Source organism: Amia ocellicauda, chromosome 22, assembly GCF_036373705.1.
Source record: "Amia ocellicauda isolate fAmiCal2 chromosome 22, fAmiCal2.hap1, whole genome shotgun sequence".
NCBI classification, from domain to species: domain Eukaryota; kingdom Metazoa; phylum Chordata; class Actinopteri; order Amiiformes; family Amiidae; genus Amia; species Amia ocellicauda.
In genome coordinates, this window is record NC_089871.1 from 908,608 (window position 1) to 930,085 (window position 21,478).

The 21,478-nt window shown below is 46.0% G+C and overlaps 1 protein-coding gene across 3 annotated transcripts; it reads left to right on the plus strand.

Annotated features, from left to right (window-relative positions):
• The first annotated feature begins 2,100 nt into the window (after nt 1–2,100).
• On the plus strand, nt 2,101–21,335 carry gtf2ird1 (GTF2I repeat domain containing 1). Of its 3 annotated transcripts, none has more exons than XM_066695558.1 (28): nt 2,101–2,552; nt 8,942–9,066; nt 9,403–9,544; nt 9,738–9,914; nt 10,067–10,250; nt 10,468–10,745; nt 10,970–11,065; nt 11,481–11,564; nt 11,790–11,973; nt 12,495–12,520; nt 12,735–12,858; nt 12,985–13,028; nt 13,475–13,555; nt 13,697–13,783; nt 15,299–15,352; nt 15,564–15,629; nt 15,976–16,159; nt 16,420–16,481; nt 16,710–16,781; nt 16,984–17,067; nt 17,248–17,431; nt 17,843–17,871; nt 17,995–18,042; nt 18,199–18,276; nt 18,388–18,580; nt 18,747–18,784; nt 18,884–18,996; nt 20,004–21,335. In XM_066695558.1, exons 2-28 carry the CDS (start codon nt 8,944–8,946, stop codon nt 20,097–20,099), a joined length of 2,931 nt encoding a protein of 976 aa, XP_066551655.1. In that variant the 5' UTR covers nt 2,101–2,552; nt 8,942–8,943; the 3' UTR covers nt 20,100–21,335. The 3 variants fall into 3 exon arrangements, with proteins under 3 accessions (XP_066551655.1, XP_066551656.1, XP_066551654.1); XM_066695559.1 differs by having other exon boundaries at nt 2,101–2,541; XM_066695557.1 differs by lacking the exon at nt 2,101–2,552 and adding an exon at nt 4,127–4,526.
• Nucleotides 21,336–21,478: the final 143 nt, after the last annotated feature.

Sequence of the window (21,478 nt, forward strand, 5' to 3'; positions counted from 1 at the left end):
ATCTGATTTTGTGAACGGGGGATGCCCCAGACATTGACAGCTGCTGCACACGTGTATTTCTACTGCTCAGCGAGGTATCAGACAGGAGAGTAGAGCAGACTTCCCGCTAAAACAGCAGGATGGTGAGAAGCACGGAGCCCAGCTCTGACTGTTGTCATTATTATTATTGAAGTAGTAATATGAATGAATCAGTGTGAAGGTAATTGCTGGACGCATGCCATCCACACCTGCAGTGAATGTCTATGTGCCGAGAGCCAGGGCGGCCGCTGGATGTTGCATTCAATTAAATGAACAAGAGGTAGAGCTGTCTGGGGGGGGTTTGGTCCAGGAGGCTCCAGTTTGTTGGTGATGCTCTGAAGGAGGCAGCTGTTGGGAAGGTAAGCAGTTTGGTGACAAGTGTTTTTGCAATCAATCAATGGTCTGAGGACTTTGAGTTGAGGCCCAAAAAAGGAAAGCAATTGTAAGTGACTGCTTATTCCAAAGACTGGGGAAAAGATTCTGCCAACAACCAGGCATTGAATGGCATTATGTATCAACAGGATAAACTACTATAATAATTACAAGCCAATTGTGCTGTTGTTTCTGATAATATTAATAACTTCCATCTTCTCAAGAGAGCTGTAATATCTATGGAAAGTATAATGTACCACTACAATGAGAACTGACAATGCTGTGCTCCGTTGAGACTGGAAAACCCAGGGTGGTCAAGTTTAATCAACCAATCAATACATCTCGATTGCTCCCGAGCGGCACATCACACGCATGTCTATTTGTATTTCATATCGCCATGTGGAAATGCGCTGAATCAGACTGAAGTGAGAACAATGTAGTTCCCGAGCCAATGGCAGTGTTGTGGAACTCGGGGCAAGATTCCTGTCGGCCACCGCGGAGCTCTGCGCGCTGCAAGAGCGCGGTCACGTGTTAAAGGACATGTCGCTGAGGCTGAGAGCCGGGCTGCTGGCCGACAGACACACACACAGAGTCACACACAGACACACACACACACACACACACACACACACACACACAGAGACACACATACAGAGTCACAGACACACACACACAGAGACACAGACACAGTGTCACACAGAGACACAGAGACAGGGTCACACACACACAAAGACACACAGTCACACTGACACACACACAGAGACACAGACACACACACACACACACACAGAGACACACATACAGAGTCACAGACACACACACACAGAGACACAGACACAGTGTCACACAGAGACACAGAGACAGAGTCACACACACACAAAGACACACAGACACACACACACACACAAAGACACACTGACACACACACACACACACAAAGACACACACTGACACACACACACACACAGACACACACACACAGTCACACACACACACTGACACACACACAGAGTCACACACACACACTGACACACACACAGAGTCACACACACACACTGACACACACACTGACACACACACTGACAGCGCTGTGTCTCTCACTTCACTCCAGGCAAAGCCAGCCGGATACAGTGTGAGTGAAGCGCAGACAGACACCGTGTGACACAGTGTGACACAGTGTGCTGTGTTACAGAATAACCACTGGACTTGTCTGTAGAGGAGAGGGGACTGCCACATGCGACTGTTTGAAATGAGACACAGCTTTGAGTTTCTGTCTTTTAATGATTCATTCTGTCAGACAGTATATCTTGGCTTTCTACACATGTGAACCCGTCAAGTGCTCTGTTACCTTACGTGTTTTAATGTTTGTTTAATTATATATGCTTGCGTATATATTATACATATATATTTATATTTGTGTGTATGTATACATATGTATGCATATATTATATGTGTGTCTGTATATATATATATATATATATATATATATATATATATATACATACATATGTATGTAGCCTTATCATATAATGTGTGTGTGTGTACATATATGCAAATAGAAGTGTCCTTATGTATACATGTGTATACTGTATGTGTGTGTGTGTATGTGTGTATTCACACACTTGTTCTTCCATGGAATAATCTGTAATCTCGGGTAACACATCGTGATCACACATCATGATGCAACACAATCCCGGCTGATGTCGCGACAGCGCTGCGCTGTGGCTGCCTGTGGGCTCAGCTGAGACAGAGACCCGTTTCCAATCCGGCGCGTTTCCCCCTCGGTTTCGCAGGGTTTCCTTAATCCTGTATGTAAATGACAGCCAATAGATGCTGTTGTTGCGCCGGGCTGGGATTAGCGGAGGCGAATGGGTTTCAATTTTACTGGATTACAGAACAAAGAAAGGGGAAAGGGGACACACTCCTCCGCCAAAGAAAAGAGAAAGAAAGGGAAAAACAGGGCAATAATCCACCGGAGGACAGTCCATAAAGCCCCGACGATTTCAAAATGCTTCGGATTACAGTGTTTTGGGCTCAGATGGCCGCTATATAGAGACAGGGGCACAAATCGAGCCGTTTCCATTGGATTAAACGGAGAAGAAGGCTGTGTTGCGGGATTGACAGCAGACGGCATTTAAAAGCGTCATTTCGGTAAGCAGGAGGTATGTACGGTACATTATCCTATATGTGCCCGGCTTTACATGCGTTACACACAACGTACACGTGACTCCTGTGAAGGCTACACACATTACAAATTACAGATTATAATTCTGGGGGCGGTGGAGGGGGGTACAATGTAACATGATGTCCTCGATACATGTAACCTCACTACAGCGAGAACAGAGCAAGTGGCCGTGTGTGTGTGTGTGTGTGTGTGTGTGTGCGGTGTTATTCTCACAGAGCTGTAGGACTGCTGTGTGTGTTTTATTAATACTAGTGCGAGTGCCTGGGAAGGGAGGTGTGTGTGTGAGGTGTGTGTGTGTGTGAGGTGTGTGTGTGTGTGAGGTGTGTGTGTGTGTGAGGTGTGCGTGTGTGTGTGTGTGTGTGTGTGTGTGAGGTGTGCGTGTGTGTGTGTGTGTGTGTGTGTGTGTGAGGTGTGTGTGTGTGTGTGTGCGGTGTTATTCTCACAGAGCTGTAGGACTGCTGTGTGTGTTTTATTAATACTAGTGCGAGTGCCTGGGAAGGGAGGTGTGTGTGTGTGTGTGTGTGTGTGTGTGTGTGTGTGCGCTGCTCCCTCCGGTCATTGTCCAGTAAAGAGACATTGTCCACTATGTGGGTTAGACACCTCTCGGAGATTGAGGGAGAGGTCGGTCTCGCAATGGCATGCACTGAGATACATGTCACTTTATTTAAACATGTTTAGCAAAACGAGACCCCACGTTTAAAAATGGTGCTCTTTGGGCATTCTTCAGTTTCTTTTCTTTTTTCTTTAATATACATTTGGTTTGATTCAATCAGTAGTCGAAAAAGTGTCATGTTTCTTTGGAAATGTTCTTATTCAAGATATTCAAGTCATTATAATTATAACGTCAAAAAGCACAATTAGAAACAACATAACAGCAATACTCAGCATCATTGTAACAACAGTAATAATCACGCATGTCCCTTTTCAGCTCTGGCTGTTCTGGTTTTGAATAATTATTTGATAATGTTCAGTGTACAGTTATACCTACGGTTACAATTTCATAGCAGTGTTGTGTTAGCATAATTTTTTTGTGAAACTGCTGAGTATACAACGAATACCTAGACAGTACAAAATAGATTTCATGTGTCCAAGTATAACCCCTTTATACATCATTCTTACATCCCAGGTATTGTCTGTGCTTAAACAACATACATCTCATAGAATGACATTGCACATCAGTACAGAAACAACCCGCTCTATCACTCAGCACAACGAAATACTGTAACACAGTCCTGAACCCCACATCTCCACACTGACTTCACATTACGGCACAATAATGGGGGTGTTATATGGGATTCGCTTTTGAGTCCTGGTGGACAGTATTGCAATAAAGAATATTGTGAGATTGACTGAATGCTGGGAGTTAAGAGGGTAAAGTCCAGGCTGTGAAAACAACAACAGGATCATTACCTGTTAAATCAACACTAACCTAGTCAAAATGTAACCAGGTACAGGCTGATCTGAAGCCTGGCAGACGATCACCACAGACTTGGAAGGGTCAGTCAGCTGTTCCCAATCCCTTTGATCTCAGTGATGAAACTCCGAGTGTGGGGGCTGTGATCAGGGGACGAATACCACCACACCGAGGAGTTGTGTTGTGCCTGTAGCAAACGATATGATTAATAACGCCACACACTCCTGCAAAGGGCTGGGAACCAGGGGATGCTGCTTTGAGGAAAGGCAATTAAACAAAACCTGTTGTACAGTAGGGACAGCATCTTCAAATGTATTGAAATTCAGAAAGAAGTCTGGCCCATTTTAAGGTGTGGCACAGGTGTGGTGTGGGGGCCTCTCTGTTAGTCAGGTTGTTCTGTAGACGTTTGGAGCATTTCCAAGAGAGAAGTTCAACCAACACAGCAGATGACCAGTGTGTGGTGCACAGTGACGTGGATCACTTACTGGGGAGCCCTGGGACTGTCCTGGGAGTCTCTGTGCACTGCGCAGGATTGTGGTATGACAAAGCAATACTGTATATGAGAGAAATTACTTTTTTTGTTTGTTTGTGAAATAATTTATGTAAGGCAAATGTGTTCCAAATTGGGGAATTAATGCCCGGAACAAATACACATTCGAAATATATTAGAATGCAAGTCAAAATGTGTGTCCAGAATGTCATATTAATAATTAAAACTACAACAACAACAGAACCGTTTAACTTTGAAATGGTCTGTAAGTGTGAAAAGTTCAATATGTTATGCATGTTGGTGTGTATTAATATGTTTTAGACTTCTCTGTTTACATGTATAGTATTCTTTTGCTCTTAACTAGCAGGCATCCATCGGTGTAATTAGAACGCAGCATCATTAGTAGAGGGATAAACACTTCATGATCTGCTTGTTATTGAAAAGGTCTTGTGCTGGGAAGCTCTTGTTGAAGGCATTAGAAAAGTGTTTTATATCCGTGGCAATGAGAACCACAAGCTGCTTAGAGAAAACCGCTCAGCAAATCATGATACCCTCTTTGAGAGCACAGTAATATCTGCGCACACCATGTGGGGAATTGCTCAACAAGTCGGGAGCATATTGTTAACTTTCTCGGGGACCTGCAGTAAAGCTCTAGCAGACCTGAAAAAGTAATTTTAAATACAATCGCAGCGCATCCCACATCCCACAGGATGAGTTTGTAGAAATATTATCTGTCTCAGAACTAATGAGGCCATCAGCTCAGAACAGGACTTTTTTTGTACGCTTTCATGAAATCAGATTATCTATGGTTTAAGTTAAGTGTCGGTGCCTCTGTTGGGTAAACCGTTTTAAGCTGATTGCTCTGAATATTTGGCAACTCGGTGACTCCGGTAGAATGTATGATTCTTCATAAAGAGAAACGCTGTGTCTAGTTTGTCAGTGTGACTGTTGAAGGGAGAGCTGCGTTTGGGGCCGAGGCAGGCAGAGTCACAGAGACTCTTTGAGCAGCGTGTGGAGCTGGTGGAGCAGTAGGGGGCAGCCTCTCTCTAGCAGTTCATCCTTAACCATGGCAGGTAATGTCTGATTGAGATGTGACAGTAGAGGTTCACACTTACCGGCCTGCTTTGTACTTCAGTATTTGAAAGGAAAAATCGGCCCGTGGCAGTCTGATTTGTAATTTAGTGTTCGTACTAGGTAGGGATTTAAAACAAATGGAATTAAATATTTTTCATTTATTCTGTGTGACAATTATAACCCTCATTAGGCCATATGATAAACCTCCCGGCACTAGCAGCCCTATATGGCAGGTTTAATCGAATCATGTGTTAACTTTGCTCTTGGACTGGATCCAATACAGACTGCCTTAACTTGCCTCTGCACTGACAGTCCCAGATCAAACCTCCCAGTGCTTGGCCCTCGTTGGCTGTTCCCATGCCCCAAAGCTGTATCAGCGACATCATTGCACTGCTGCTGCGCCTCCACATTTCCATGGCATGATTCTTATTTTACTATTTTACTTGATTTTTTAGATTATTTTCTAATTGCTTGAGATCAATTTTAATGAAAGGTAATAACGTTTTTTTTTAATTGTAGGTTTTTCCATATATATCAGCTACTGCATTGTGGGATTTTATTTATTCCACTGAGCATTTTCCTTGGTGCTTTTCATATGGCACAGAAAGTAAATCAACATTATGAGCAGTTTGCTCGCTCCTATTATCCTGTCTTTGGGCTCTGTGGTTTAGAGTGATTTGTGAAAATTAGTTAATTGAAAGAAGCAGTATACATGTGCAGTGCCTATAGAAAGTCTACACCACATTCAAATATAGCCTGAAACAGCCTGGAGTTAAAATGTATTAAAAATCCTAACCAACAACTTCCAGGTGAAAAAAATATTCTAGAAATTTGTAGAAAATGTTTTAAACATAAAAACTGAAATAACTTTGTTGGATAAGTGTCAATACCCCTTGTATAGCAATCCAAAATTAGCTCAGGTGTGAGCAATCGCCTTCAAAACCACACACCAAGTTAAGTGGCTCCACCTGTGTTAAATTGTAATGCTTTACATGATTTCAGGATACACTCTGCCGGTCCTGTAGGTTCCTTCTGCTGGGTTGTGCATTTCAGAGCACAGACTCAACCATGAGCACCAAGGAGCTTTCAAAAGGACTTCAGGACAAAGTGGAAAGGCACAGACCAGGGGATGGGTATCAAAAAATCAAAGGCCTTGAATATCCATTGCAGCCAGTCAAGAAGCTTATTACCAAGTGTATGGTGTGTGGCTCCACCAAGACCCTGCCTAGATCAGGCCATCCCTCCAAACTGGATGACCGAGACAGAATGAGACTGTGAAGGATGTTTCTCATGGGCAGGACTGGGGCTCTTATCAGCATAGAAGGGACATTAATAGAAAAGTCCTTGAGGAAAACCTGCTGCCCTCCACAAGAAACTGAAAGCACACAGCCAAACCTACAGTGGAGCAGCTAAGAAATAAAATGGTAAATGTCCTTGAGTGGCCCAGTCAGAGCCCCAGCCTAAATCTAATAAGAAATGTGTGGCCTGACTGTCAACAATCCCCAAGGAACTTGACAGAGCTTGAATATTTTTGGAAAGGAAAATGGTCAAATATTTCCAAATCTAGTTGTACAGAGTTGACAGAAGACTCACAGCTGTAATTACTGCCAAAGGTGCTTCAACCAAGTATTTGCATTAAGGGGTGGAGACTTATTCAATTATGATATTTCAGTTTTGTGTTTTTAATATATTTATTCACAATAAAAACTTTTTTCCCTTAACAGTGTGGAGTATGGTGTGTAGATACGTAGAAAAAATCCAGATTTAAACGCATGAAACTCTGAGGCACCGACACAACAAAATGTGAAGTTCAAGGGGGTGTAGACTTTCTACAGGCCGTGTATATGGTGGCGTCCTGAGTGTCTATCACTGTGGGATTACAGAAAACCCTTGGTTGAGACTATTCACACTAACATGGAGAATTCAAATGCACTGGAGTCACACTGGCTCACTACACACGTACACACACTGCTGTAAGAAAGACTAAAGCCGACTACAGCTGAATTCAAAATCTATAAACAAAGCAAGAAAATGAAATGTTATCACCTTCATAATAAGCATAATTTATGTTTTAAAAGCAAAACTCATGGTATAGGCACAGTCATACATATACAAATAAATAAAGAATATAAATATTACAGTAAAGCACTCTGATCAATCTTGTGAGAGTCCTCTGTGATTGTTAAAGCTGGCCGACTGTGCGGCTCATCCAGTCGAGTGGAGTTGTGTAAGCGGACGCACATTCATGTCGCTGCAGAGATGCGTCTCGGTTTGCAGCTGGGGCCGCTCCTCCGCAGCAGGGAGCCTGTGGTTTGGGCTGCCCGGAGGCTGGGATAATGGCTCCCGTGTCTGGAGAGATTACGGCCGGAGCCGCATTGTTCGCATGCCTCGAGATTAGTTTCCAAGGAGACAGATTGTGGTTGCCATGAGAACACAAGGGGCCAGGAATTAGGATTGCGATTTCCTCCCCCCCCTCTTTCCATGCTTTCATTCTTCATTGTATGTATTTATTTATGATTTGGTCTTCCTGGTTGCACTGAGGCAGATGAGGCGTGTCAAAGGCTCTGTAAGGCCTGTGTTCATTCACCACAAGTACACACACACGCGCACGCAACACGTACACACACACTACACACATACACACTGCACACATACACGCGCACGCAACATGCACACACACAACACGCACGCTCACACTATACACTGCACACACACACACACACACACACATGCACGCACGCACGTACACACAACATGCACGCACACACTACACACATATGCGCACACACACTACACACATACACACTGCACATGCATACACACACGCGCACACACACACACACGCATGCACGCACGCACACACCGGGTCAACATCACCACCGATACTGAAAAACATGCTTCAGGGATTTTGTTCCCTGTTCCTCGTGTGTGATTCCTTCTGGCACCGGGAAGCTTCTTCAAAACTTTCGCTTTTCCTGATAGGAAATTAACTACGAATGGTATAAAGAAATAATCTAGCCTAGCTTTAATTGGCTGAACAAAAGCTTATCGTAATTAGCTCCTTCCACATACGTGTAGTGGATTTGTGTATTTGCATATTGAGGGTCTTACTGCCGCTGCTGCCCTTCCCCCATAGCGAACAGCATGGCAACCATTTCTGGGAAGAACTTAAAAATCATAACAGGACCATTTATATCGAGTGCATTTTCACATCATTCAATTTCTCACGAATTTATTTGATTTCACATTCCACCACTGTGGCAAATCAGAAATTCCGCTGAAGTGAAGCCAAGTCTCGGGACACAAGAGAGACCAGATGTGTTAAATGCGGATCTCTTTCTCATTCATTGTTTTCACGTATATATGTTATTATACATCCTTTCCACAGGGATGGCACAGGTGCGGCGGGCGTGTGAGGCGGTCCGGGCGAGTCCCCGCGCAGAGCTTCGCATTCCCAGCGTGTCCACCAGGCAGGAGGTCCTCAGCAGCCTGGTGTCCGCGCTGGACTCTGTGGTGAGTCTGACCTGCTGGGGCCTCGGCAGCCCTGGGGCACGGGCGTGTGCGATAACACATGATCATGCAAACAGCACATGAATGACTTGTATCAGTGTAAATACAAACGCACAAACAAAGCTTAGTCTTGCAACGATCTTGTGGCACTTCTTGGAGGAACAATATTGATATTTATCCACTCTGTTCAAAAACGTGGTGTAGCTCTGCCCTGCTTAAAGGCCTCCTACTAGGACAGGAAGTCTGCTATCTGCCCCACCCTGCCACTTCACCACAGAGCTGCCCGTAGTCCCACCCTGTCCGTGCTCCCTGTAAAGACCTGTGTTGACTGTATTTCAGTGCACTGCCCTGTCCAAGCTGAACGCGGAGGTGGCGTGCGTCACGGTGCACGAGGACAGTGTGATCGCCGTGGGCACGGAGAGGGGCCGGCTGTTCCTCAGCTCCAGGAAAGAAATACAGACGGACTTCCACAAGTTCTGCAGTGAGTACTTTAGGTTTTCAGCTTGTAAGTAACAGAGCATGTTATCATCTGTGAGATTCACGTTGAAGATACCAAGGTCATTAGATTGGGCAGCAGGTTTGATCCAGGGATGCTAATGACACTGGGGTGAAAAATGCTAAACGAATATTGTCAAGATGTAAACTATCTTACTGGTTCCCTTGATATCCTGCAGGAGTGCCCTGTCTGGCAGCCTTACCCACTTCAAACGCCTCGGCCAAACCCCAGGACTCTGAGCCAAGCAAGCTGGGCAAGGACAGTGTGCCGGGGGCGGCCCGCACGTCTGCAGAGCCCCCGTCCAACATGTCTGTCCTCAGGAGGATGGTGGAGGAGGTCTTCAGTGTGCTTTACAGTAAGGCTCTCGTGTGGCAGCTGTTTCATTATTGATTCATCATCAGTGCATGAAAGAGTTTGACATTTCACACACGTGTAATAGAAACCGCTAGAGGAGGAGGTTGTACAGAGCCGCTCCTGTGTGAAAGTGTGTGTCCCTGTCGTGTGCAGGTGAGGCTCTGGGAAAGAGCAGCCTGGTGCCTGTGCCTTATGACTGGCTCCTGAAGGACCCCAGCTGCGTGGCTGTCCACGGCCTGCCTGACGGGGTGTCCCTGAGGAGGCCAGCTGACTATGACACCAAGACCTTAATGAAGATCCTGGAGCAGAGCAACCACATCCGCTTCACTGTCAAGCGGTGAGTCTGTTTTGCCTCTCACTATTTACACTGGGCTCCTCTGCGGTGGGACTGTGGACTTACACAGACAGACTCAAAGGACTTGACTGCTGAGTTGATACATTCATAATTTTAATAATTGTTGAAGACATAGTTTCCCCTGATCACGGGCAGAGATGCATTACAGCTGCATCATCCCCTGCTCGTCCCCCTAACCCAGAGAGCTGTGTGTTTCCAGGTCCATCGAAGAGGCCTCCAAGGATAAACCTTCACCAGATCTCAAGCACTCCGGGTCTGGCACCAACCACACTGCCGCCAAGTCCGCCAGCCAGGAGGGACCGGGGAGCAACAGCATGCTGTCCTCTTTCCTGTATGGCATCGCAGCGCCCCCGTCCGAGAGCACCCCCGACCTGCCTTCCAGCTCTCTGCTCAACCCCCACCTGGGCTCAGAGCTCCAGGGAGGCTGGGCAGCGCGAGGGGAGAAGGCGGCACCGGCCAAGGACTGTGCAGATAACGGTGACGTAAACCCCGTTGAAGCAGGTGTCTCCCATGTGTTGATAGACTCCTTCGAAGCATCACTTATTCCAGTTTGTGTTCTCTGTGGTTGTTTCTGCTGAGATGATCTGTCCTACTCACCAATCTGCAGAGCTGTGGATTTGGTGTGATGGACACAGGACATGCGCTGAACTCTCTAGGGGGGACATCTGTCTCATGGACATCTCTCATCCTGTCCTCCACAGGTGACCGGTTAGGGGTGTCGGGGGAGCTGGGTCAGAGCTCCCAGAGTGTCCATATATCCAAGCGCCTCTTGTTCTCCATTGTGCATGAAAAAACAGGTGGGTGCTGCAATGCACACGGCTCCAGATGAATGAAGCCTAATTGTGTGTATAAGGTGTTTTATATCTCTCTCTCTTTAAAGCTGTTTTTCTCATTATGCCAGTTCCATAATGCATGCTGTTTTTTTAACAATTTGCATAAAAACGTAAAATACAATAGGCTTTGACGTGCGCTTTGTTTGATGCAAGAGGACAGCGGTTATTGTCTGCGAATGCAAAGATGACACAGAAATAAAGGCAGATTAGAGGCTTCATCCCAACAGCTGTGATACTTGGAATGAAGGTCTAAAGATCTAAAAACGTGACAATTGAGTTCCTGAAGGAACTGAAAATTATTAAACAAATGAGAGTTATTTTTAGCAGAACAGCTTGAAAGATCACTCTCGATTTAAATAAATGTTTTTCACTGTGACAGATAAGTGGGATACGTTTATCCGTGAAACAGAAGACATCAACACGCTGCGGGAGTGCGTTCAGATCCTGTTCAACAGCCGCTACGGTAAGTCATGCCTTTCTGTCAGTCACTGTGTCCTGAAGACCAGCTTCTGGGATTTATTCACTTAGTATGTCTCCACATTACATTGTTTTAAAGTTCCTCCAATGTGTTTCATGGTGAGAAAGTGTAGTGTAGTAAAGCGTGCTTGGTAACGGGCTTGAATGTCTTGGCATCCTAATGAATAACCCTGTGCGCTGGTGTGATGTACCCTGTGCTGTGGTGTTGCAGCAGAGGCACTGGGTTTGGACCACATGGTTCCGGTTCCATACCGGAAGATTGCCTGTGACCCGGAGGCTGTGGAGATCATCGGCATCCCTGACAAAATCCCCTTCAAGCGGCCGTGCACCTACGGCGTCCCCAAGCTGAAGCGCATCCTGGAGGAGCGGCACGGTGTGCGCTTCGTGGTCAAACGGTACGGCAGCCGCCCGACACACACGTCCTCTCGCGGCTTACAGTGCCATATCTCTGACACTGATGTGGGGAAGAGATTGTGAAGAACAACGACACACTCCATAAGGAAGCATCAGAATAAACGTATGGCAAGGATGTTTCATACGCTCATGAACATCGAAGCTGTATTGTACAGTCAGACTCTGCAGATGGGTAGTGTTGTACCATTTGAAAGAGCTCTACTTTACTCCCGTCCCCAACTGGATTAATACGTTGTACTGGCCCTGTTTACAGACCCAGAGACCCAGTTATGCTACTGTTTGGACTGCAGTGCTAAGGTCTGTTCCCTGTTGACATGACAGGTTGATTCTGACGGGTGTCAGTCAAGCCCTCTATCAGGGTCAGACCTGCAGTAATTGGCCTGTTTGATTTTCTCATCTCAGAGAGAGGCCTTGATGGTCTCTTTTAGAAAACATTAATAATGGCCAGGATAATTATTGATAATACTGAAACATCAGATAATTGTTTTCTCTTATCTTTCAGAATGTTTGATGAAAGGATTTTTACAGGTAATTGTCCTTTAATGTTTTGTATTTATTATTTTGTATTGAGTCTTGAGTGCCCTGTGGTTCTGCTTCCATCCTGCTTGATTGAGCTTTAATTAGATTCTTAGAAATGTATTGTGAGTTTCTGTAAGAAAAAATAAAAGGTATAAACTGTCATTAAGTGTTCTGTTGCGAGAGCCCTGTGTGGCACACTCTCAGCACAGCTTTATCTCTGCAGCTGGAGGGAAGGTGTTCAAAGACGAAGGCAAGCAGGAGGCGGCGTCGCCATCCGAGGACAGCTACCCAGAAGCCCCCAGGACTGTGCCCTCCCTGGAGTTGCTCAGCACCTCCCACAGCAGCCGGTGAGACCGAGTGGAATTAGTCTGGGACAGCTGTCTTTATATATAAGAAAGATAGTCTAAAAACAATAAAAACAGAACAGCAAGTGTGTGAGAAACGTGTCTCGATGTGTTTTGATTGTTTTTCAGATCGACTAGTTCATGTGTGAGCCCTATAGGAGACTGTGAACCAGGTAGGTAAAGATGACAGAGCTCTTCTTACCGGCAGTAAAAGCCTTTCCATGCCTGTTCCCCTGCCACCTGCTGCTTCTGAAGACATATGACTGTGTATATAGTGCCTTTCAGCTGTCCTCCTCCGAACTGGTATAAAGCTTCTTTCAGAAAATATAAAATCACTGCAACCAAAGACGTTCGGTTCTTAAAGACACAGTGAGAAATGTATAAAACACGACAAACTAATACAAAGCATTATGCATAATAATAGGTATTATTTGAGTACCGCAATTTTGTGTTCATGCAGACTTATATATCAGTAATTTTTGCAAATTTAAGTTTAAACTGATCAGACAGATATAGAATACTCTGCTAAATGCCAGATCGAACTGTGACACAATCAGGTGACTCTGGAAAACTGTGCTTGTTCCTGTGGATCATGTGAAGTGATTATTTTTATTTGTAGGGCCATCAGCAGATTGTACCCCCTTGAAAAAGATTAAAACTGAACCCCCAGATGGAGAAATCATTCAAGTGACAGTTCCAGGTGAGAGGACGAGAGCCGTGTGTGTATTTCCTTACAGCGGCCATTTCTGTTCTTGTACGATGGGCCCTGTTCGCTGCTGCCCGACTTCGTGCCTCCCTTGTCTTGTTCACCGTCACATCACTGTGCCGTCTCTCCCCGCAGATGTCAGTGTGTCTGTGGAGGAGCCGGGCGAGTCTCCGGCCAACACTGTGGCGTCTGAGAGCCGCCGGCCGCAGGAGCCCCTCGCAGGTAACTGCTGCCGAGTTGCCTTCTCCCGCCAGGACCGCGGCGCCGGGGCCAGCCACCTCTCGCTCCCACAGTTAGGGAGCTAGATTTCCACACGTATGGACACTTTTCACAGATCTCCCTTACTAGCCCCCTGCCCCAGTCTAACCCACCTCCCACCCTGCTGCCCCGCTCCACTCTCACTCACACAGTCCAGCCTGAGCGCAGTCTAGCCCTCCGCTCGTGGGTCTCTGCTGCAGGTTTGACTGTCCTGATACACAGCTCGTGTGAAACCCTAGAGTGCAGCCCAGCTCCTGATCAAAATCCCAGTCCTGTCCAGCTCCTGGGTTCTCCACACTGACCTCAGTTGATCATGACCATAGTCCTGTAGAGCTCCCAAACCCAACATGGTAGATAGAGCCAGAAATCCCTTGTGTTCCCCACCCAGAGCCCCACACATGAGCTCCCAGAACTGTCTTTCTCCAAGTTCAAGAAAATCCTCTTTTAATAAGAACTGTTGAGCCTGGTGGCCACTGTACGAAGCAGTCCAGTGATTTGCAGTTTTATCAGAGAAGTCATTCCTGAGAAGTGCTAGAACTGAGGATCTTCTGTTTCCCTCAAGACCAAACATTTCAGTTTGTTGTCTGATCTTTCTCTGGAGTCTCAGAGAAACCTCGGCTCACTGTGACACTTTCCTCCCAAAGCTCGTCTGCAGAGTTCGACACATTTCCAGTCAGACTCCAAGACGTGTATTTCCCTACATTTGTAAATCAATGCACGCTGTACAGTTACAGACAGGTTCAACTGTTCCTATTAATTTATTATAAATCATGGTGAATTACAAACTTATACAACAAAAAAACTCCACCTCAGTGTTTCACACTAAAATTAGAACAACATACATAATAAAACTAAAATGATGATGTAATACAGAAGGTTCTCATCCATTTCAACGTCATGTTATCTCGCTGCTGTGCTGTTCCTGCTTTATAAAGCATGTTTACGAGATGCAAGTCGTGTATTTTGAGTCATATATCCTGCTTTGTAGAAAGGTGAGGAAGGATGAGGAGCAAACTTAGCTGATGTGAGAAGACATTGGAGAGAAATGTTGATGGTGGAGATTTTGTTTTTTTCAATCCTGCAACAGATTAGCTGATGGACATTTCATGATTTATATTTACTTTCCCACAAATACCTGTCGTACTGAATAGGTCCCCTTTCCATAGCCCTCTGTCTGTGTCAGTAAGTGTATGTGGTGATTATACCCTGCTTTGTATTGCCTTAAAATGAACAGATTGGAATGTAAGTATGTCCCTAAGTATATAAAACTAAGAGCAATTGTGTCTCCATTGCAGTACAAGTCTGCATTTGGTGGTTTACATTGAAAAAGTAAACTTGATAACATACAATAAACAACTTTTAGAATTCAATTAAGTTCCCTCAGCTGGATGTGCTGGAAGATGTGCATTATGTTACTCTGTTTGTAATCAGCTGCTCTGACTGTCTGTCAGAGATATTGAGCCCGACTCTCCATTTCAGTTGAACCCGTTGCTCAGGAGTCCAGACCCACAGCAGCCAAGCGGTCGGTCGAAGGTAAGAACATAAAAACGCAACACTGAGGAGCTCTTTTCCTGAAAAAACTGCACTTTGTAGCACTTGTGTACAACTGGAATGTGTTTAATGTGATGACAAAGTTTAAGCTGACATTTGTTAGGAAGTAGTTCTGTGTTTCACTTTGCGTTGCTTGTACAAAACGTTCAGAATAACATTATCCGTCAGACTCATTTCTCCTGTCGTGTTTCAGAGGATCTTGGAGAAATGATCCTTCGACTGCGGAAGCAGGTGGAAAGCCTGTTCAATACGAAGTACGGTGAGTTTGAACCAGATTCCTCCCTTTAAGGCGCTGTGTGCATCACGTGTCTTATGTTCCTGGCGTCTAGCAGGGAGGTCAAAGCATAGGAAGAGACAAAGAGCAGGCAAGGCAAGCAGCAGAGTCTAGATTGAGCTGAAGAGCATGAACGGCAGTTCAGCCAAGACAGACAGGGACAGGCAGACACTGCAGCAGAAAGACAACCGCAGGAGAGAGACAGGTGGTGGCTGAGACCTGGGCTCTTTGCAGTGCAGGAGGGGCAGGGGGTGTATAGAGAGGTCAAAAGAAGGGAGGTCTGATGAAATCCTTGAGTTAGTGGAGCAGTGTCCCCCTGTTCCTCCCCCAGGTGAGTCTCTCGGCCTGCCGCAGCCCTCCCGAGTGCCCTACTCCAAGTTCCAGATGTACCCGGAGGACCTGTACGTCACTGGACTCCCTGACGGCATGGCTTTCCGCCGGCCCAACTGCTTTGGAGCAGCCAAACTGCGCAAGATCCTGTCAGCCAGCAGCCACATCCGCTTTGTCATCAAGAGGTGAGTGGTCCCAGCAGCGGTCCTCTCTGCCTGGTGACGCAGGGTGCTCTCACATTAACAAGGCTATGAAGTTATACATTGTGCGGCGGTCTGCGCCAGATATCAGAAGCTCTACAGATGTGCTTCTGGCTGTTCACTGGGTTGGGGGTGAAATGACATCATACGTCTTTTGATTTTAACACTTAGGCTACTGAAATGCCATGTGCAACATACAGGCCTAATGTGAGAGCTGTGTCTAATGTGAGTGCTGTGTTTTTCAGACCGGAGCTGCTAACTGAGGTGCTGAAACAGGAGCCACCCCCCCATCCACCCAGCAACCCAGGTGCGCCTCTACAGACTCTGTGCTCTGGTGTGATCCTGTCCAATATCGAACCTTATATTTGCATAATTCATAAAGACTTCAGCCCCACAGAGCAGTGTATTAAACTCTCCTCCACCTGAAACATTGAATAAGGGAGCTATAAACCCTGCTGGACCAGGACTCTCTAGGACGAGGGCTGGCTGCTCCGTTATTTCTGCAGAACCCAACCCTGAGCTGTCGTTTGTACAGGGGCCGACCTGGAGGCCAAAGACACGGTGATGGAGGATCCCGGGGCCACAGCAAAGAGGCCAGGTTACTCGGGTACGTAGACCCCGCTATGAATGTGTACAGGCTGTCACGGTTCATTACTATTATCTTTAGGATTTATTTTACTTGCAGACGCCCTTATCCAGGGTGACCGCATTTCAAAGGAGCAGTTACACAACCGTTACGATACATGAAACATCCATTCATCTGTTACTTTATTCACTAATGTGTGATCTTCTGTTTTCTTCATTTACAGACAGTTTAGAAGCCAAACTGTCCAGAATTGATCTGGCCAACACGCTGAGAGAACAGGTCCAGGACCTCTTCAACAGGAAATACGGTGAGAACAGGACGTTAGAGAACGTATACCCGCTCTCAGTTTCCACAGGGTTTGTGCTATGAAGCATTGCAGACCATTGTAGTGTGTAATGCTGTTCTCCCAGCGGTATTTTATTGTTCTTCATTATATTCCCCAGTCCACACATCTCACCTGTGTGTGTGTGTTTGTGCTGTGCTACAGGTGAGGCCCTGGGCATTAAGTACCCTGTGCAGGTGCCCTACAAGCGCATCAAGAGCAACCCCGGCTCTGTGATCATCGAGGGGCTGCCCCCTGGAATCCCCTTCAGGAAACCCTGTACCTTCGGCTCTCAGAACCTGGAGAGGATCCTGGCCGTCGCAGACAAGATCCGCTTCACGATCACCAGGTAGGGGGTGCTGTAGTCCCTCCTCCTCCTACTCCCTCATCTTGTTTACTTTTTTAACATTGCCACTCATTTGCTCTCACTTCTCTTCAGTCTCACTCATGTTTTTATCATGTTTTGAACATTTGTGTGAAGTCGGAAGCACTGCCCGGGGGGGGGGGGGGGGGGTTCTGCGCATTTCCGTAGGAGTCCTGCTCCCGGCAAAAGAGGACGAACCTGCACTGACGTCACGTGTTATAGAACAGGAAGTGGGAAGGGACCTGTTCTGAGTGACGAGCGCAGGGGCCAATGGCAACTTTGATAGAGCGGGTAGTGCGCAGAAACCCATCCCCCTTGGGCAGTGCTTCCTTTTTCAGATAACAGGTTGTGAATGCGATCGTTATGAACTGATAATTCTCATTATCTCATTCACAGGCCTTTCCAAGGACTGATCCCCAAACCAGGTGAGCGAGTGTTTAAGATGAGTATCACGGCACTATTGACTGTGTGCTGTATCGCCCTGTAGTAGTATCTCAAGGCTGTGCAGTAAATGACCGATGACTGAACCTCCTTCACTTTCTTTTCAGCTCCCAGACGGATCACCTTGCTGAAAAAGGCCTACGCCTCCATAAGTGGTAGGCAAAAGTGACCAGACAATGGGGGGCAATGGGGTGACACAGGACCAATATCTTGGCAGTCGCTTTGGCTGTTTCTATGTTCGCTTCTCATGAGATTCATTGTCTCTCCAGATTTGTTTTTCTAATGCAATTTTCCTGCTGCTCTCCTGACAGAGGATGAAGAAGTAAACCGCATGGGAGAGAAGGTGATTCTGCGGGAGCAGGTGAAGGAGCTCTTCAACAAGAAATACGGTCAGTTTAGTCTCATTTCCCCTTATTGTCGCCGTGAGATTCCCTGCAGTGCATGAGAAGAGGGTTCTGGACTCCAAGTTTCACTGAGTCTCTCGCTCTCTCTTTTTGCAGGCGAGGCCCTGGGTTTGGATCGGTCAGTTCTTGTGCCCTACAAGCTGATCCGGGGCAGTCCAGACTCTGTGGAAGTGTCCGGGCTCCCTGACAACATCCCGTTCCGCAACCCCAACACCTACGACATCGGCCGGCTGGAGAAGATCCTGCACGCACGGGAGCAGATCAGCATCACCGTCAAGACGCAGCTGCAGTGAGTGCCAGTGAGCCGTGGGCCTCGGGGAGTCTCTGTGTGTGCACAGGGGCCACAACTGAGCAACACAATCGGGCTGATGCTGCTCACACTTAGGAATGTACCCTTTTCCCCAGCAAAAAATATAATTTGAGTCTCTCTCTCTGTTTTTCAATTTTGCTAACAGGCCTTTTGCAGAGATTTGCACCCAAGCTTGCAACACAGGTAAGAGCTCCGCCACTCGGATCTGTGTTTCATCTGTAGAGAGTTCCTGCTGTTTGTCCAGGGGGCTGATTGGTGCGTTTTGTTCTGTATCGTCTGTAGTGAAAGAAGGCTCCACCCATCGACGCAAGCGCAAAAGAGTCCCTGACAGCAGCAGCGTCTCCGCCCTGACGGGGGGGGAGTCGGGGACAGCAGCCAATCACATTCCTGTGATGGTGAGTGGTGCTGTGAGGAGTGATTGGGAGGCCATGTGAAGGCTGGTCGTTATAGCGCTTAAAGTTTTTCTTATGACCACTCAACAAAAAATAAATACAATAAAAATCATAACTTGTCTTAGTTTCCTCGTTTGTTTTTATATCCTCTATTGCTTGTGCGTGAGTTCCTGGTCTAGAGCTCGGATGTGAATGGTTCATTAGGATGCAAATTAATCCCACAGAGATTCCTGCAGCAGCAGTGAGATGCCAGGATGACTGTAAAGTGCGTTTGTGCCGTAATGTTCCCAGTGCAGCTGCAGACCAGCGTGGAGGAGACACAACATTTGGGGAAATTTGAGTACTGCATTGCTTGAAATGTGTGCTTCACACGACAGGAAAATAAGGAATGCAGTAACTGGGATGATTACTGGGTGTGTCAGTCAGTTTACCACAGGCTGACAATCCTACCAGTGAACAGATGACCCTCAGATCATCATTTGGGGTCTGTTACCCTCCTTGTCTCTCCATTAATCTATGACTCTCAGCTGCTCTCTATTGCTCTCTGTTATTCTCTGTTGCTCCCCACTATCCAACAGTGCATGTCCTCAACAACAGCTGCAGTTCATCTCTGTTTCTGATTGCTGTTATTAGACTTAAGCATAACGCTTTCAGACTCTGTGAATTGCACAACTCCTAGACTTTCTGTTCCTTGCGTGAGAATTCACAGTTAACATGTTAGTGGGAAGTGATGAGATTAAAGCTCAATAACGTTCATGTTCTGCTCTTGGACAAAATGTCCTGAGGACAGCATCAAGTGGGGTTTACTGCCACAAAAAAGAGGTGTGCTGGTTGAAAGGGTATAGGAGCTATAATGGTGGAACTTGCAGAATTCTGTATTTTGTTATTCTGAATGTTAGAAACCGTCTGCCAATGGAAACCTCTGTGTAGAAACACAGCTATGCTCAATAAAACAATGAAGTACTTACAGAAAAGTGACGTGTTTGTTCTCTGTGTTCCTCTGTCCTCAGCAATGGCCCATGTATATGGTGGACTACAGTGGGGTGAACATGCAGGTTCCTGGACAAGTCAAATACGAACAGCCTGGCCCACAGCTCCCACTTTAATGATAGGACAGTACAGAAGAGGGAGGGTGTGCATTGCAAACCAATATTTATGAATGCAGAGTCATCGTCGCTGGTTTCTCAAGGGCGCTGCTGCCAACAAACCAGTCAATTGGAGGAATGGAAACGGTGGTTTGAGGCCATCTGTGTGCAGTGCCTCGTGGGGAAGAAGAGAAGACGGCAGACCGCCAGCCTGAGCTGCAAAGATCTCAACGGTGTTAAATCAAACGCCGGGACAGCAGGGATGGTGTGTGTTGGGCCGAGTTCATGACAATTTTCTGGATGGGGTTTCCTGTACTGTGTTACTGTCTGCTATCACTGTTGCAGCACATACTTGTAAACAGAAAGACCATCCACTAGACACATCAACCCAGATATAGACTTCACACTCAAAGGATAACTTTCCTCTCATGGTTTTTGCATATGAAATTAAAACAATAAATGCAATACCATATAATATAATGAATACACTCCTAGTTACATCAGTATAGTTCCGTACCATTTGCAACATCCTTCTGTCAAAATGTGTGGCTTCAGCAAAATACGTTTACGATGAAAAGAGGAAATTCTGCACAGGAGCAAATGGCTTGATAGCAATCCCTTTGCAGTTGAACTTCAAGAAAATGCTCTGCTCCTTTACAGCAGGACGTTCTCCACAACCAAAAGAAACTTGTCATGCTGAATGTGTCCATGTATTTATTAATATATTTTGAATATATTGTTTTACAACTGTTTTGAGGGTAACAGAAACACTAGCTTTAGTATGATCACTAACTGTCTGAAAAGCGTGTTCACTTTAAGTCCTGATTCTAGACAGAGCAGATGGAAAAAGCAAACCGCGGAGTGTAGAGCGAAGCTTGTATAGATGCTGTTCCAAGAATAACGACAGACTCCCTGAATCACCAAATAGTTAACAAGTCAAGACCATGTTGTTCTTGCATATCAACCATCACAATCCCAGATGGACAAAGGAATGCAGACGTACCCTGCGTAAGATGCCGGCGGTGCGCATGCAACAAGCGGAGAGAGATTCCTCACCATTCCTCCTGCTGATCCTTTTTTACGGAATGGGTTACGACAATAAAACAAGTATAAGCTGTTATGAATGTAATTCATGTAAAGAAAGGAAATGGTGTCTGCTATCCTGTAATGACTGTCTGTCAGGATTAACCAGGATTTCTATGCTGTACTAAATGCCATTTAGGCCTTTGAAATAAAATGTGTTGCCTTGCATTTTTATTCTTCTAGACTGTGGGTAAGTTATTGTGTGGATTATATTGCATCAACAATACATAACAAAAGGATACAAACCTCACTCCACAGCACAGAAACTGGATCTGTTTATGTGTGTGTGAGTGTGTGTGTGTGTGTGTGTGTACGTA

Coding starts and splice junctions, on each gene's coding strand:
- gtf2ird1 (XM_066695557.1), top strand. CDS start 4,436: ATGACCAGTGTGTGGTGCACAGTGACGTGGATCACTTACTGGGGAGCC. Junction 9,915..10,066: donor GGTCTTCAGTGTGCTTTACA/GTAAGGCTCTCG, acceptor TGTCGTGTGCAG/GTGAGGCTCTGGGAAAGAGC. Junction 18,581..18,746: donor ACCGTCAAGACGCAGCTGCA/GTGAGTGCCAGT, acceptor TTTTGCTAACAG/GCCTTTTGCAGAGATTTGCA.